The following is a 15,000-nucleotide window of genomic DNA, read 5'->3' as shown; positions in this document are numbered from 1 at the left end:
TTTGTTTTTTTGGCATCTGTATTTTAGCCTGTGTGCTTCCTCCAGCCAGCCAGCAGGGGGCAGCGCTGCTCTGTGGCCGGTGCTCTGCAGGAGGAGGCTGATCTGGGACCTGTGGTGTCAGCAGCAGAACGTCAGGACTGCTCTCTACATCTGTTTTTGGGTTCTCACTTCTTCAGTAGAACCTTTTATTGACGTTCCCCTTCATCTGTTTTGTTTCCACCTTTTACAGCTGAGCTGTCCTGGATTTATTCCATAACCACAAACGATTTGTTTAAATGTAAAAGTTTGTTGGTGGTTTCACAATAAAACACACAAAAGGGTAACAGCTCATGAACTGGCAGTGTGTGTGTGTGTGTGTGTCTGTGTGTGTGTGTGTGTGTCTGTGTGTGTGTGTGTGTCTGTGTGTGTGTGTGTGTGTGTGTGTGTGTGTGTGTGCGCGCTGTCAGGCACACCGTCACTGCTCCTTTGTGTTTGAGCAGCGACCAAAAGCTAAAAAATGTTTGGAAGGAAGCTCAACAGCACATCTTTGTTTGGGATCTGCTCTTTTCCAGCCCTCTCACTTCCAACTGGTAGAACTACTTTCTGTCCTAGAATGGCCACCGTATCACTGCCTCCCATATTCATCCACCTGCAGCGCGCCGGGACCAGCATGCCGGATACTGAACGTGTTCTGCATCCGTCCAAACATTTTTTAGCCCAAACTGGAGTTTTCTGGTTCAGATCCACCTCAGCGCTGTCCCACTGCAGCGCTCGCTCTGTCCACAGGGAGGCGCTGTCCCGCTGCAGCGCTCGCTCTGTCCACAGGGAGGCGCTGTCCCACTGCAGCGCTCGCTCTGTCCACAGGGAGGCGCTGTCCCGCTGCAGCGCTCGCTCTGTCCACAGGGAGGCGCTGTCCCGCTGCAGCGCTCGCTCTGTCCACAGGGAGGCGCTGTCCCGCTGCAGCGCTCGCTCTGTCCACAGGGAGGCGCTGTCCCGCTGCAGCGCTCGCTCTGTCCACAGGGAGGCGCTGTCCCACTGCAGCGCTCGCTCTGTCCACAGGGAGGCGCTGTCCCACTGCAGCACTCGCTCTGTCCACAGGGAGGCGCTGTCCCACTGCAGCGCTCGCTCTGTCCACAGGGAGGCGCTGTCCCGCTGCAGCGCTCGCTCTGTCCACAGGGAGGCGCTGGCGTGTGCAGCGCTCGCTCTGTCCACAGGGAGGCGCTGGCGTGTGCAGCGCTCGCTCTGTCCACAGGGAGGCGCTGGCGTGTGCAGCGCTCGCTCTGTCCACAGGGAGGCGCTGGCGTGTGCAGCGTCTGTGTTTAATGTGTGCAGGAACCTCAGAAACACAGCAGCCCACGGCCATAGAGACAGTTTTATTAAGACATTTATTTATTTATTTAAGACAGCGTTTGATTGGCTCTGTGGTTTACAGTCTGACTGGTAACGAGCTGAACTGACAGCTGATTGGTCAGTTTGGCCCGTCTGATGATGCGGTCAGCAGGGAGCTCCGTGATTGGACGAGACCTACAGGAGATGTTCTTGGACTGAGGAGACAGAACGGTCACAGCTGTGTAGCTGAGGAAGAACACAACTCAGAACCTTAGGATGCAGAACCTACACCCTACAGAACCTCACTATACACAATCTAGACCCCATAGAACACAAGGGAGCAAAACCCTACAGAACATCACGTTGCAGTAACTAGACCTTATAGAACCTAACTCCAACAGAACCTCATTGTAGAGAACTGTGGCCCTGCAGAACATAGAACATACCAAGCCTAAATTGTATAGAACCTCCGTGTTAAGAGCTTGCAGAATGCGGAACGTACACAACCTAGACCCTATAGGACCTCACATTTTAGAAGCTACATGCTACGGAACCTCAGTGTGAAGAGTCTAGTCTCTACTCACCCACATTATTGAGAACCTAGCCCCTGTAGAACACAGAACATTTAAAACCTAAATACTATAGAACTCCAGGTTACAGAAACTAGACCGTCTAGAAACTCTACATACTTCACCCAGCTGCTACAGAACCTCAGTGTGGACAACTGAGATGCTGAAGAACATAGAATATAGGGAACATCATCATGAACCTAGCCAGTGCACATACATAGAACATACAAAGCCCAGAACCTATAGAACAATACCTAAACAAGACACTACAGAACCTTTGTGTAAAGTACCCGGACCCAGCAGAACATAGACACTGCAGAAAAATACCATACAGAATCTAGCCCCTGCAGAACATAGAACACATGGAAACAGAACCTCAGTGTAAAGAACTGAGACCCCAGTACAGCAGAAACTGTAGAACCTGTAGAACATTCCACAAAACAAGATCCTACAGAACCTCACATTGGCAGAATGTGGAACAACATCACCATAAACAAGCCGTGATCCTGAAGAACATAGACCTACAGAACACTGGCACGCAGAAAATAAAGATCTTTCAGAACCTGAACTCAACAAAACATAGAAGCTGCAGAACCTGCAAACAAACCCTGCTGCAGAGAAAACAGGAAGTGACATCACGTTGTTGAGTAGCGTGTGAGCTGATCTGAACGGGTCTCACCTCAGACCGGAACCATGACCGGAACCATGCCCGGAACCATGACCGGAACCATGACCGGAACCATGACCGGAACCATGACCAGGACCGTGACCGGAACCATGACCGGAACCATGACCGGAACCATGACCAGACGTCTGCTGCTAACGGACTCATATTTGATAGGCTACAGGCTATGTGGCTAACATTAGCATGGTTTGATTAATGGGACTGTACATGTTAAGCTAGCATGTGGCTAACATTAGCATGGTTTGATTAATGGGACTGTACATGTTAAGCTAGCATGTGGCTAACATTAGCATGGTTTGATTAATGGGACTGTACATGTTAAGCTAGCATGTGGCTAACATTAGCATGGTTTGGCTGGGCGCGGTGCAGCTGCTGGACAGACTCGGTAACCATGGTAACTAATGAACGCGTAAAGTGTGGTTTGTTCTCTCACTGAAAAAGTTGCTGCTCTGTAGCCCCGCCCACTGACTCCAGCATCCGCACACCGTTGCTGTGACATCACGTGATGTCACTTCCTGTTTTATACACGCCTTGAAAACAGGAAGTGACACATCCTAAGCTGTGTCCCAATTCAAGATCTGCATCCTTCGAACGACGGACGTCGTCCGGACTTCAGACGACGCGTCCTCCCCGTCAACCAAATGGGACGGTCTAACCTTCGGAGTACTTCCTGGTCGGGTAACCGCCGTTCCCATGACAACAAACTCCGGAGACAGAAAGATCACGTTTCTCTCCGTCAGACAGACAGAACAGTAAAGAAAGGGCTTTGGGTTTAACATGTATGGTGTTGGATGTTCAAATGAGTAAAAACCGAATATTTTATAATGTGAAATCTGAATTTAGATGCCGCCGTCGCCATTTCAGTTCACTTTTTTAGACTGAGCAGCAGCACGCAAAGCATCTTGGGATACGGGAGCCCGAGGATAGTGGCGGTGCGTCCTCGAATCAGCCACCAACGGCTGAAGAGGAGGAGCATCTGAAGGATCCTTGGACTCTGGATGAGTTGGGACGGGCCTTCGCGCAGCGTTGTGACGTAACTGGCCTTCAAACCGACTTTGAAGGAGGCAGACCCTGAACTGGGACACAGCTCTGGAGTTCAGAGCTTCACTGGGATAACTGGGGAACACCTGACAGGAAGTGGGAGGAGCTTGAAAGGAAGAGACAGGAAGTGGCAGGTGTGGGGGGTGGGAGGAGGAAGGAGGGGATGTGGGCGTGGCTGTGGGAGTGGGCGTGGCCTGTCAGTCATCGGCACAGAGGATCAGAGCGAGCTCCGCCCTGTAGAGTTTCCCTCCGTCCGCCAGCGCCATAATGGACGACCTGTAGAGTGGGAGGTCGTCCAGCTCCAGAGCCTGCTGCACGCACACACACACACACACACACACACACACATTACAGAACACACACACACACACACACACACAGATGTCCAGATGAAGTGTCGAGGTGGCGTTCACGGTTGTTGTGCTGAAAGTTTGATTTTGAAAAATAACAAAACTGTGATTGTACTTGTAGCTCACATCCCAAAATATTAAATATTGCTGATATTCCTGTAACGTGTGTGTGTGTGTGTGTGTGGGTGTGTGTGTGTGTGTGTGTGTGGGTGTAAATACAGACCTTCTTGTTCTTGTCACACAGATCTTTGAGCAAGGCGTCAAGCTCCGTCTCATCCATGTAGCCGCTCTTATCCTGAAACACAAACATCGTAACACACATGACGATGTAACACGTGACGATGTAACACATGTGATGATGTAACAGACGTGACGATGTAACAGACGTGACGATGTAACACACGTGACGATGTAACGGATGTGATGATGTAACAGATGTGACGATGTAACAGATGTGACGATGTAACAGACGTGACGATGTAACGGATGTGACGATGTAACAGATGTGACGATGTAACAGCTGTAACAGACGTGACGATGTAACAGATAGTGATTCTATGTCATGCGTGTTTGTATTTTTTGTTGTGTGTGCTCTCTTTGTTGCGGAACTAATTGCCCCATTGGGGACAAATAAAGATATATATTGATATTGATATTGATATGACGGTGTAACACGTGATGATGTAACAGATGTAACAGACATGACGATGTAACAGATGTGATGATAAAACACACGTGTAGGCGTGACGATGTAACACACGCGACGATGAAACAGACGTGACGATGTAACAGATGTGATGATGAAACAGACATGACGATGTAACAGACGTGACGATGTAACAGATGTGACAGACATTACAGACGTGACGATGTAACAGATGTGACAATGTAACAGATGTGACAGACATTACAGACGTGACGATGTCTCGTGTTACACCGTCACACGTTACACCGTCGTGTGTTACACCGGTGACGGTGTGACGTTGTAACAGATGTGACGATGTAACAGATGTGACGATGTAACAAACGTAACAGACGTGACGATGTAACAGACGTGACGATGTGACACACGTGATGTCAGGCAGTGACAGGTGACAGGTGACAAAACGAAGGCGGGTGGAGAGAAATCGTACCCGGTCATAGAGCTCAAACACTTTATTGAACTCCTTCCTCTGCATCTTCACTCCCTGAGAGACAGACAGACAGGCAGACAGACAGGCAGACAGACAGGTTGAGAGAGACCCGGTCAGACTGAGCCTCCCTGAGGAAACAGAACCCAGAGGGTCAAAGAGCTGGAGAAAAAGCAGAGCTCTCACTCTGCGCTCAGTCCGGACTCAAACACTCGTCTGTCCTCATCTGTACCAGTTTTTACCGAACCCTCGTGAGGCGGAGGGATACATAACAGCTGTTACACTGGTTATCAGCCCCAACAGCTCCCGTCCAATCAGACTGCGCCACCGGAACTAAGTGCAGCATGAATAAATACCAAAAGTCCTCTGACTAAAGTTCACCTTTTCTTCTTTTTATTTAACATTTTGCTTTAGAAATGTAACCTTTGACCCGAGCTGAACTGAACTGAGAGAGAGAGAGAGAGAGAGACAGAGAGAGAGAGAGAGAGAGACAGACAGGTAAAGAGAGAGAGACAGAGAGACAGACAGGTAAAGAGAAAGAGAGACAGACAGGTAAAGAGAGAGAGGCAGTGAGACAGTTTTGTGTGTGTGTTTTTGTCTCAGACCTGAAACCTGAGCAGGAAGTTCTGTTCCTCTGGCAGCAGCCTGCAAGACAAAATCCACTTCAGACCAGTTCAGACCAGTTCAGACCAGTGTAGTACAGACCAATACAAATGAGCTTAGACCAGTTCAGACCAGTTCTGACCAGTTCTGACCCACCTGGCCATTTCTGCCAGACAGAGCTTTCCATCTCCGTTTGAGTCAAAAATCTTCAACTGGAAAAATAAAACAGAAAAAAAAGTTTATTTACTGCTCTGTGTACCGTATGCCCACAGTTCTACTGCAGTACTACTGCAGTAGTATTGCAGTACTTACGGTGGCAGCTGTGTACTCGTCCAGCTTCCTGTCGTCGTACGACCTCTGAGCCTTCAGCAGCAGATCCTTCAGGAAGTTCTGTGATCAACGACAGGAAGTCACTGCACACCTGTCTCACTCTGACACACCTGTCTCACTCTGACACTCCTGTCTCACTCTGACACTCCTGTCTCACTCTTCTATACTTGTCTCTCTCTCTCCCACACCTGTCTGGTTTTCTGACACTTGTCTCTCTCTCCCACACCTGTCTCTCTCTCCCTGACACAGCCCTTTCCTGCAGTAGCGACATCCTGCAGGATGAGGGCGCTGTGGGCTTTGTTCTTATTATTTGTATGTGGAAGCAGCCAGGAGGCGGAGTGTGTCTGTCTGAGCTGCTCGGCTGCACCTGAACACAACACAACACACCACCTGGGGAACGCCGGAGACGGGACGGAGGTGAGACACTTCACTCTCTGGCTACTTCTGTCATCATTTCTGAAAAAATAAGAAGATCTCAACACAGAAATTATTTTTCCACTAAAAGTCCAAGAGTCTGATGTTTTGATGGGCTGATCTGAGGTCAGCGTGGCGTTTAATGAGAAGTCACTACATGCACACAACATCTGTTCTTTTTGAGTTTATATGAGGGACAGGGCTCTGCCTGCAGTATGAAGAGCTAACATTATTATTAATATTGTTAATAACAGTAATGATAATGAAAATGTACAGGAGCTCTGCGATGGGCAGCAGCTAGCTTGTTGCTTGTTGCTTGTTGCTTGTTGCTTGTTGCTTGTTGCTTGTTGCTTGTTGCTTGTTGCTTGTTGCTGGTTGAGGACACATGACCAGACATTTGGGCACGAGTGAAGCCTCTTCACTCCTCAAACCTCTTTGCCCTCCCAGAACCTTAAACAGGTGGGTCTGTCTTGCCCAGAACTCTGGTGGGATTCATAACAGGCAGGAGATCATCTGTCCACAGGGTCACAGACCCTTCCACACTACAAATCCCAGCATGCACCTCTCACCTTGAGCTCGTCGGCCTCGATGTAGCCGCTGTGGTCGGCGTCGTAGCGGCGCCACGCCTGCAGAGAACAGGGTCTTAGTGACGCGGCTGGTTTTAAAAGTGGGTTGTGAGATGCTGTGAGGCGGCAGGAACCTGCATGAACTCAGCGCACGACTGCAGCTGCTGCCTGAAGAACAGCAGGAAGTTCTCCTCCGCCGGCAGGATCTGCACCAGCTGCAGGACACGGGTCAAAGGTCAAAGGTCATTGAACAGCACAACACACGCTGATGACATCACAGACACACAGAGGCCTCAGGGGTCAAGCTGTTCTGTCACGTCTTTGGGACAAATTAATGGGGTTTTCCTGATTCCTTCAAAATAATCCGTGACCTTTAGACATTTGTTTCTGGAGAAATAACATTTCTGAGCACATTTTTTACAAGGTGAGCAGGAGCAGCGCGGTGTTCAGTCGCCACGCCGAGGAGTGAATCTCCTCTTAACACTTTAGTCGTTGGGAACAAAGAAATCAGATCAGACAAAGAAATAGACAGGACAGATCCAGATGTTCCAGATCTACCAGCTGCTCTAGCTAACGTGTCTGCCGTCACTTCCATCAACCAATCAGGACGTTTCTGCTGGCTGACAGGTGTCAGGTGTCATCTTCATACTGATCTTTGCTGTTTGTACGGTGTCCATGTTAGGACAAACGGCAGAGCCACAGACACAGGAGCCAATCATCTCGCAGAGCGGCTCTCATTTTTCTTTCTTTTCCATCTTTTATCTGAACTGCGTTTCACATCAACATTTCATCAACACAAGGAATCTGAAAGGGCTAACGGCAAGACGGAGCTTCCCTACATCATCTCTCCTCTCTAGCCAATAGCAGAGCAGCCTGGAGCTCCGCCCCCTGGCGCCAGCGTTGCTGCTGGGAAATGTTCCTCCGGTCTGCAGGAAACGAGCGGCATCTGGAGTCTGATGCTTTTTTTAAAACTTTGTTGGCTGCTAAAATCGAGAATGTGTCTGGTGGATTTTAGGAAGAGCGCTCACCTCCACGAGTCCGATCCTCCTGCCTGCGTTCTTCTCAGATTCCTCCACAAACTCCTTCATCTGCTGCGTCAGATCCTGCAACAGACAACAGCTGCTCCTTCAGAGCTTCAAAGGAACAGCAGCAGGAAAATCTAGTTTTCCCTTTATGTTTTGTTTCAACCGTGTTCCATCAAATGCCACAGGATATAAAGCAGCGCCACCTTGTGGCTAAATGTCTGTAGCTTCACCACATTTTCTAATCTAAAATAATCCAAGTTAATCTGACAGGGGCCTGGAGAGTCAGATGGCTCCTCGCCAGAGGAAACTGCAGGAGTGGCTCTGTTTGTGCTGTGGACGCCCTCTAGTGGTCAGACCTCGCCCACTGCAGCTTTACACTCTGAGTCACTCTCATTACACTGTCCAGCCACCCACTGTCTGTCGCCATGGAAACCATCCCTACAGGAGACCACGCCCATCAGAGACAGGCCCCTCCCACCGTGATGGACGGCTGTGTTAACATCTGAACCCTGTCAGTGACATCACAGCCTTTATTTACACCATCAGACCAGCCAGTTCACTTCCATTCAACTCAGTGACTTTATTGACACAGGCTGCCATAGTAACACAGCTGCATTATGGGTAAGGCCTTGTGATGGTGCAGGCGTGCAGTGTGGTTTGGTTTGCAGCGCCACCTGGTGTTGCAGCGCCACAACCTCCACACTGTTATTAATAATGAGGATGAAAATGATCAAATCAAACAAAACAAGCTGGAATCTGTTAACTGCTTATATTTATATAACCATTTATTTTATATTTCTTTATTTCTTCTATTTGTAGTTCCAGAAGAGAAAAGAAACCAACATGAAGCTTCACCATCATTACATCTTTTCATTTTTATTAATTATAACATTAACATTTCATCCATTAAATCATTAAATTTTTATGCATTAAATCATTAAAGTTTTATTCATTAAATTATTAATGTTTTAGTCATTAAAGGATTAAATTTAGTCTGGCCTGAACACTGAGATTTACACCTCCATGAAGAGAACAATAATAATGATAATAACAGTAAGTGTGTGTGTGTGTGTGTGTGTGTGTGTGTGTGTGTGTGTGTGTGTGTGTGAGTGTGTGTGTGTGTGTGTACTCACCAGTCCTGCCTGCTCTCGAGCCTCTTGAAGTTCTCTAATGAAACTCTGCAGCTCTTTGCCTTCGATGTATCCATCACCTGCAAAACACCAGCAGCTTCAGTCTGGAAACTAACAAACAAACTGGTCCTGGTCCAGTCTGGGTCTGGATCTGGGTCTGAGTCTGGGTCTGGGTCTGGGTCTGAGTCTGGGTCTGAGTCTGGGTCTGGGTCTGGGTCTGGGTCTGAGTCTGGGTCTGAGTCTGGGTCTGGGTCTGAGTCTGGGTCTGGATCTGGGTCTGGGTCTGGGTCTGGGTCTGGGTCTGGGTCTGGGTCTGGGTCTGGGTCTGAGTCTGGGTCTGGTGCCATGGCTGCTGGTTTACCATCGTGGTCGTACTGCTGGAAGATGTCCAGGAACTGCGAGGCAGAGATCTCCACTCCCTGCAGGAAGGAGCTCGCCATGCCGGCAGGAGGTCCAGGAGGGTCCAGGAGGGTCCAGGAGGTCCAGGAGGTCCAGGAGGTCCAGGAGGTCCAGGAGGTCCAGGAGGTCCAGGAGGGTCCAGGAGGTCTGTTTGGTTTGGGCTCTGCTGCGTCTCTGCCTCTCTGCTCTGCCGGCTCGGGAATAAAAGCCGGTCGGGAGCGCGGCTCCAGGCGGGAGCGCGCACGACAGGAGACCTGAGACCTCTGCCTGCCTGCCTGTCTGTCTGCCTGCCTCTCTGTCTGCCTGCCTGCCTGTCTGTCTGCCTGCCTCTCTGTCTGCCTGCCTGCCTGTCTGTCTGCCTGCCTCTCTGTCTGCCTGCCTGCCTCTCTGTCAGTCTGTCTGTCTCTCTGTCTGCCTGTCTGTCTGTCTGTCTGCCTGCCTCTCTGTCTGCCTGCCTGCCTGTCTGTCTGCCTGCCTCTCTGTCTGCCTGCCTGCCTCTCTGTCAGTCTGTCTGTCTCTCTGCCTGTCTGCCTGTCTCTCTGTCTGTCTGCCTGTCTGCCTGTCTGTCTGTCAGTCTGCCTGCCTCTCTGTCTGCCTGCCTGTCTCTCTGCCTGTCTCTCTCTGTCAGACAGCAGAACATCTCACACATACATAAATAAATAAATGAATAAATAAATAAATGGGGGGGGCTGGGGGTGTTGGTGGCCGCAGGCTGGTCCCGTACGGGTTGGTAGGGGTCTGAGGTATTATATAAATTTAAAGACCCCTCCCCCCCTCCTCCACCCTTTCTCCATATTACCATTATTGTTACTTATTATCATTATTAGTATTCAATATTAGTGTTATTGATAGTATTCTTACTATTATTATTGCAAAAATTATAAGTTTGCATTGTGGTGTTGCTGCTTTGTTTTGTTTTGTTTTTTGCCTTTACTTTCTTTTAATGTTCTTCATAGTTGTTGTTATTATTATTATTATTATTATATAACTTTCATACTCTCTAATCACACACACACACGCACACACACACACACACACACACACACACACACACACACACAAAACCACACATGCTGTTGCTGTTGTTTTTTTTGTTCACACCTTGTTTGTCTGTCCTGTTTTGTCTCTGTAATGTCATATTGCACAATTAAAAAAAAAAAAAAAGAACTGACTATGGCACACTTGAGAAAAAAAAAAAAAAAAAGACAGCAGAACACCTGAACTTGTGAGAAACTATTTTTCTGTTGTTTCTGGTGTAAAAAGCTCTTTAGCACAGGGAGCCTGTGCGAGCCTGCAGGGGTGTTCAAAGTGTGGTCCGGGGTCCCTGCGGGGCCTCAAGGGTCTTTCAGTTTAAATGCATTTAAACACAGATTTATTAATTTTAATATATAATTTAATTAAATAAATAAATTACACAGTCTTATTTGTTTGTTTATTTAATTTGTTTTTAGGCTCATTTTAATGTAACTTTTTTCTAATTTTCTTTCCTTTTGTCTTTGTCCTTTTGTTTTCTGGTAATTTTCCAGTAATTGTTAGAGTTTTTGAGTTAATTTTCTGTTGTTTTTTTTTTTTTTTTTTTACTATTTTACTCATCAGTGTTCATATATAAATACCACATCAGTACATGCTGGTTCTGCAGTGTGTGTGTGTGTGTGTGTGTGTGTGTGTGTGTGTGTGTGTCAGTTTGTGTTGCTGTTGCCTAGCGACGCAATGCTCCATCTGCTGCCCATCACACCTGCCGGCACACAAACAGGAAGTTGGCCGCGGGCCCTCGTCACCCCTGCCCCCCCGCGGCCCCTCGCCCTGTGATGTCATCGCTCCAACAGCAAACAGAAACTTAATGGAACAAGTTGACATGAGGAGGGAAGGTGATTCATTACCAGCTGGTGACAAAAATAAAAGGTGTGTCAGCACCTGGTGCACCGACCAATAGGAAGCAGCCTCAGCCTGGCCAATCAGAACAGGACAGCAGGTGTTTCAGGTTATGAACTCAAACACAAATATTCTTTAAAAATCTGAGAGTGACTCAAAGCAGAAACGCTGCTCTGTGTGGTTTCATTCTCCAATCCAAACTGGGTTGATCTGATTTACTCGTTTTGTAAAAGTTTTGAAGTTTGATTTAAAACCTGAGGAACAAAACCCAAAGTCATTTGTTGGATATATTTTTATTTATGTGTTTATATGGTACAATCTCATATCTTATCATGACGGTGGGTGGCACAGTGGAGCGGTCGCCTCACAGCGAGAAGGTCCTGGGTTCGATTCCCGGCTGGCGGGCCAGGCTCCTGCCTGCGTGGAGTTTGCATGTTCTCCTGTGTCTGTCTGTCTGTCTGGTGCTGGACCGGCGACCTGTCCAGGTAAGGGTTGGGGTTGGGGTTAGGGTGACCTGTCCAGGTAAGGGTTGGGGTTGGGGTTGGGGTTAGGGTGACCTGTCCAGGTAAGGGTTGGGGTTGGGGTTAGGGTGACCTGTCCAGGTAAGGGTTGGGGTTGGGGTGACCTGTCCAGGTAAGGGTTGGGGTTGGGGTTGGGGTTAGGGCGACCTGTCCAGGTGTGATGGTTTGGGCCTTGGAAGGTGTTTCTGTCATTCATGCAGCTTCAGTTCATGTGGACATAATCTGTCCTGCACTGTCACCGCCTCCTCCTCTGCCTCTGAAACCTGAGGCCAGGTGGGAGGTGGGAGGGGCACTTCCTGTTTGTTTAATCAGGATCAACCTGTCAGTCTCAGCTGGAGTGACAGAACGTGACAGAACGTGACAGAACGTGACGAGATGATGTGCAATTTGATGTTTTTTATTGTAATCACAAGTCAACCTGCTTTTATTTTTAATTTTTTTTTACTTTTGAAAAACAGATTTTGACAAAATGAGTTTAACATGTAAATATTTCTTTGAGTTCCAGTTGGGTGCACACACACACACACAGACACACACGCACACACACACACAGACACACACACACACACACACACACACACACACACACACAGACACACACGCACACACACACACACAGACACACACACACACACACACACACACACACAAGGGAAATAAAATCAGCCTCTGTGTTCATGATGGCGAGTGGAGGCCACGCCTCCAGGAAGCCAGTGATGCTGCGTCTGTGGGCGTTGATGCTCTGGGTGGGCGGGGCCAGTGCCGATGGGTGGGCGGGGCCAGTGTCAGTGTGTGTTGATGCTCTGGTCCTGCGAGCAGCGGCAGATCAGCGTGGTCACGACCTTCTGCAGAACTTCAGCTCTCATCTTGCTGATCTGCAGAACCTCCTCATGGTTCACCTTCTCCTCCCTGCTGTAGTCCAGAGAGACCTGCAGCGTGACATCACCATGACATCATTACCGTGTGACACTGTGACATCACGGTGACATGGCCATGACAGCGCGTGATTGAGCTGAAGAACACACCTTGTTGGTGATGAGAGAGAGGCCGAAGACTCTGAGCCCACAATGCTTTGCAACAGTCACCTCGGGAACCGTGCTCATGCCTGCATCAGCAAACACACAGCCAATCAGACGCCTCGCAATCCAAGGCAGCTTCTCTGAGGTCAAATAAAACACAGACTGACAACGACACACACACACACACACACACACACACACACACACACTCTGTTCTCCCCATGCTGGGTGTCGGCTGCCTGCCGGGACAGGTGGAGTGTGTTTACGCTGCTCAGCTGTTTGTAAATTCTGGAATATTCCTGTGGACGCGACCGGGAGCCCGAGTCAGACACCAGCGCCTGACAGGTCCTCCAAACAAATAAATAAATAAACAAATAATTAAATCAATAACAATGTGTTGAATGTGTAAGTATTGAAAACAAACATGGAAATCAGAAAGAGGCTTGTCAGTTGGAGTTTCCTCCTTTTGTCTGGAAACTGTTTGCATATTTTGTTTTGTGAAGTTTTCAGCGTCTCCTGATGAAGATCCTTCCATCCTCGCCTCTCGCTGCAGGACGAGCCGAGGCTCAGGTGTGTCTGTCTCTTCTTCTGCCACACCTGAACGCCTCAAATCTAAATAAAGCATCTGGTACCTGCGGCGCTGAAAACATGCACGTCGTGTTTTTGGGCGGCGGCATCGACGTGGAACTGAAGGATCGGTTCTCCTGACGTTCCTATCTGTCTGCATGGGAGGGGCCTTCAGGGACCCCAAAGCCAAAACATGAAAACAGAAGACTGATCCAGCATCAGTGATCTGACTTTTAAACAGATCATTTTAATCATAAGAAATATTGTTTTGTTGTCATTTTAAAAATAGCTTTAATTTTTTAGGTGGTGTTTGCAAATATTTTTGCTAAAAGAAACTGGGGAGGGGATTGGCTTTTAATTTTTCTGCTATTTCTTTTTTACTAATGTTGCAGGAAATTTTAGTTCATTTGTTGAATTGCCTTTTTTCATGCTTTTTTTTTTTTTTGAAGAAGAAATGAAATGAATTTTCTCCTGTTTCAAAGAGTTCAATACAGGAGAGCAGGTGTGAGTGATTATTTTAACATCACACTTTAATCTGAGCTGTTTGAATGTGTGAGTTCAATCCCAGAAACACAAATTAATCTGAACATTAATCTGAAAAAAATATATTCTCATATCACAGACACTTCCTGAGGCACCCAGAGCCTGAAAAGGGTTTAAGATCTGATCTGAGACCAGCTGATCTGAGACCAGCTGAGACCAAAGTTGGTCTACATACTGAGACATTGCAAAAGAAAACGTTTCTCCACCTGCAGGGGGCGATGGAGAGGCTGACTCCAGGACTGCAGGTGTGTGTTTGGTTTAGCTGAACGCGGTCAGTGTGGGCGAGGTGACGGGGCACACGGCCGGGAGAGGGCACAGGGTGTTTTATTTTGAAATTAGGGTTAGGGTTAGGGTGTTTTATTTTGAAATGTGAACGGAGGATCTGCTGTCAAACACAGACTGAGGCTCGGTTCTGCTGATCTGGAAACAGGAGCCGGACTCCGACTCTGATTCAGCCAATCAGCAGCGCTGATGATGTCACTGAGGAGAAACCCTACAGCTGACACGCCGACTCAGCAAAACTACAGATCCCAGAGGCCCCTGCTGCATGATGACATCACAACCTCAGCGGTTTGCGGAGGAAGCGGCACAGCTGACAGGAAGGAAGCGTCTCATTACCGTCACAGTGTGAGCCAATCACGGCTCTGCCTGCTGACCACTAACGAGCCACAACCATCAATTATTCAGCGGCTCCCCGGGACATGTGACCCCAGCAGACCAATTAACACACACACACACACACACACCCACACACACACGCGGTGTGTTTCACTAATTGCTGCTCAGTTGTGTTCTTCCAGCTCAGGAGTTTCCAGACTCTCATATCAGATTTTGTTTTGTAATTTTTGAAGCTGCCCCTCCTGAAGCCTTTCAGCTTCAGTGGAAAAGTCAGGAAAACCTCGACTGTCCCTTCAAACAAACAAACATC

The 15,000-nt window shown here is 48.3% G+C and overlaps 2 protein-coding genes across 2 annotated transcripts in view; both read right to left on the bottom strand.

Annotated features, from left to right (window-relative positions):
* Positions 1 to 3,800: 3,800 nt before the first annotated feature.
* Positions 3,801 to 9,591, bottom strand: calb1 (calbindin 1). Its single transcript, XM_030071990.1, has 11 exons — positions 9,513 to 9,591; positions 9,155 to 9,231; positions 8,025 to 8,099; positions 7,131 to 7,211; positions 7,000 to 7,056; positions 5,999 to 6,076; positions 5,843 to 5,898; positions 5,689 to 5,728; positions 5,087 to 5,140; positions 4,177 to 4,248; positions 3,801 to 3,911 (listed from the first exon to the last, which is right to left on the bottom strand). Exons 1-11 carry the CDS (start codon positions 9,589 to 9,591, stop codon positions 3,801 to 3,803), a joined length of 780 nt encoding a protein of 259 aa, XP_029927850.1.
* Positions 9,592 to 12,728: 3,137 nt separating this feature from the next.
* Positions 12,729 to 15,000, bottom strand: part of pnp4b (purine nucleoside phosphorylase 4b) — a 9,226-nt gene continuing 6,954 nt past the window's right edge. The window contains exons 6-7 of the mRNA XM_030071983.1: positions 12,969 to 13,048; positions 12,729 to 12,872 (exon numbers count right to left, since the gene is read on the bottom strand). Coding sequence (XP_029927843.1) covers positions 12,729 to 12,872; positions 12,969 to 13,048 — 224 coding nt within the window. The remainder of the gene's footprint in view (positions 12,873 to 12,968; positions 13,049 to 15,000) is intronic.

Source organism: Myripristis murdjan, chromosome 16 (assembly GCF_902150065.1).
Source record: "Myripristis murdjan chromosome 16, fMyrMur1.1, whole genome shotgun sequence".
Lineage (NCBI taxonomy): Eukaryota > Metazoa > Chordata > Actinopteri > Holocentriformes > Holocentridae > Myripristis > Myripristis murdjan.
This window is presented reverse-complemented; position numbering and strand designations above follow the sequence as displayed.

What these genes read in the sequence shown, in the direction of transcription:
- calb1 (XM_030071990.1), bottom strand. Translation starts at nt 9,591, where the DNA reads ATGGCGAGCTCCTTCCTGCAGGGAGTGGAGATCTCTGCCTCGCAGTTC. An exon ending in CCAGCAGTACGACCACGATG is followed by an intron (nt 9,232 to 9,512) that starts GTAAACCAGCAG and finishes GGTGTTTTGCAG; the next exon opens with GTGATGGATACATCGAAGGC. An exon ending in CTCGAGAGCAGGCAGGACTG is followed by an intron (nt 8,100 to 9,154) that starts GTGAGTACACAC and finishes TGTCTGTTGCAG; the next exon opens with GATCTGACGCAGCAGATGAA.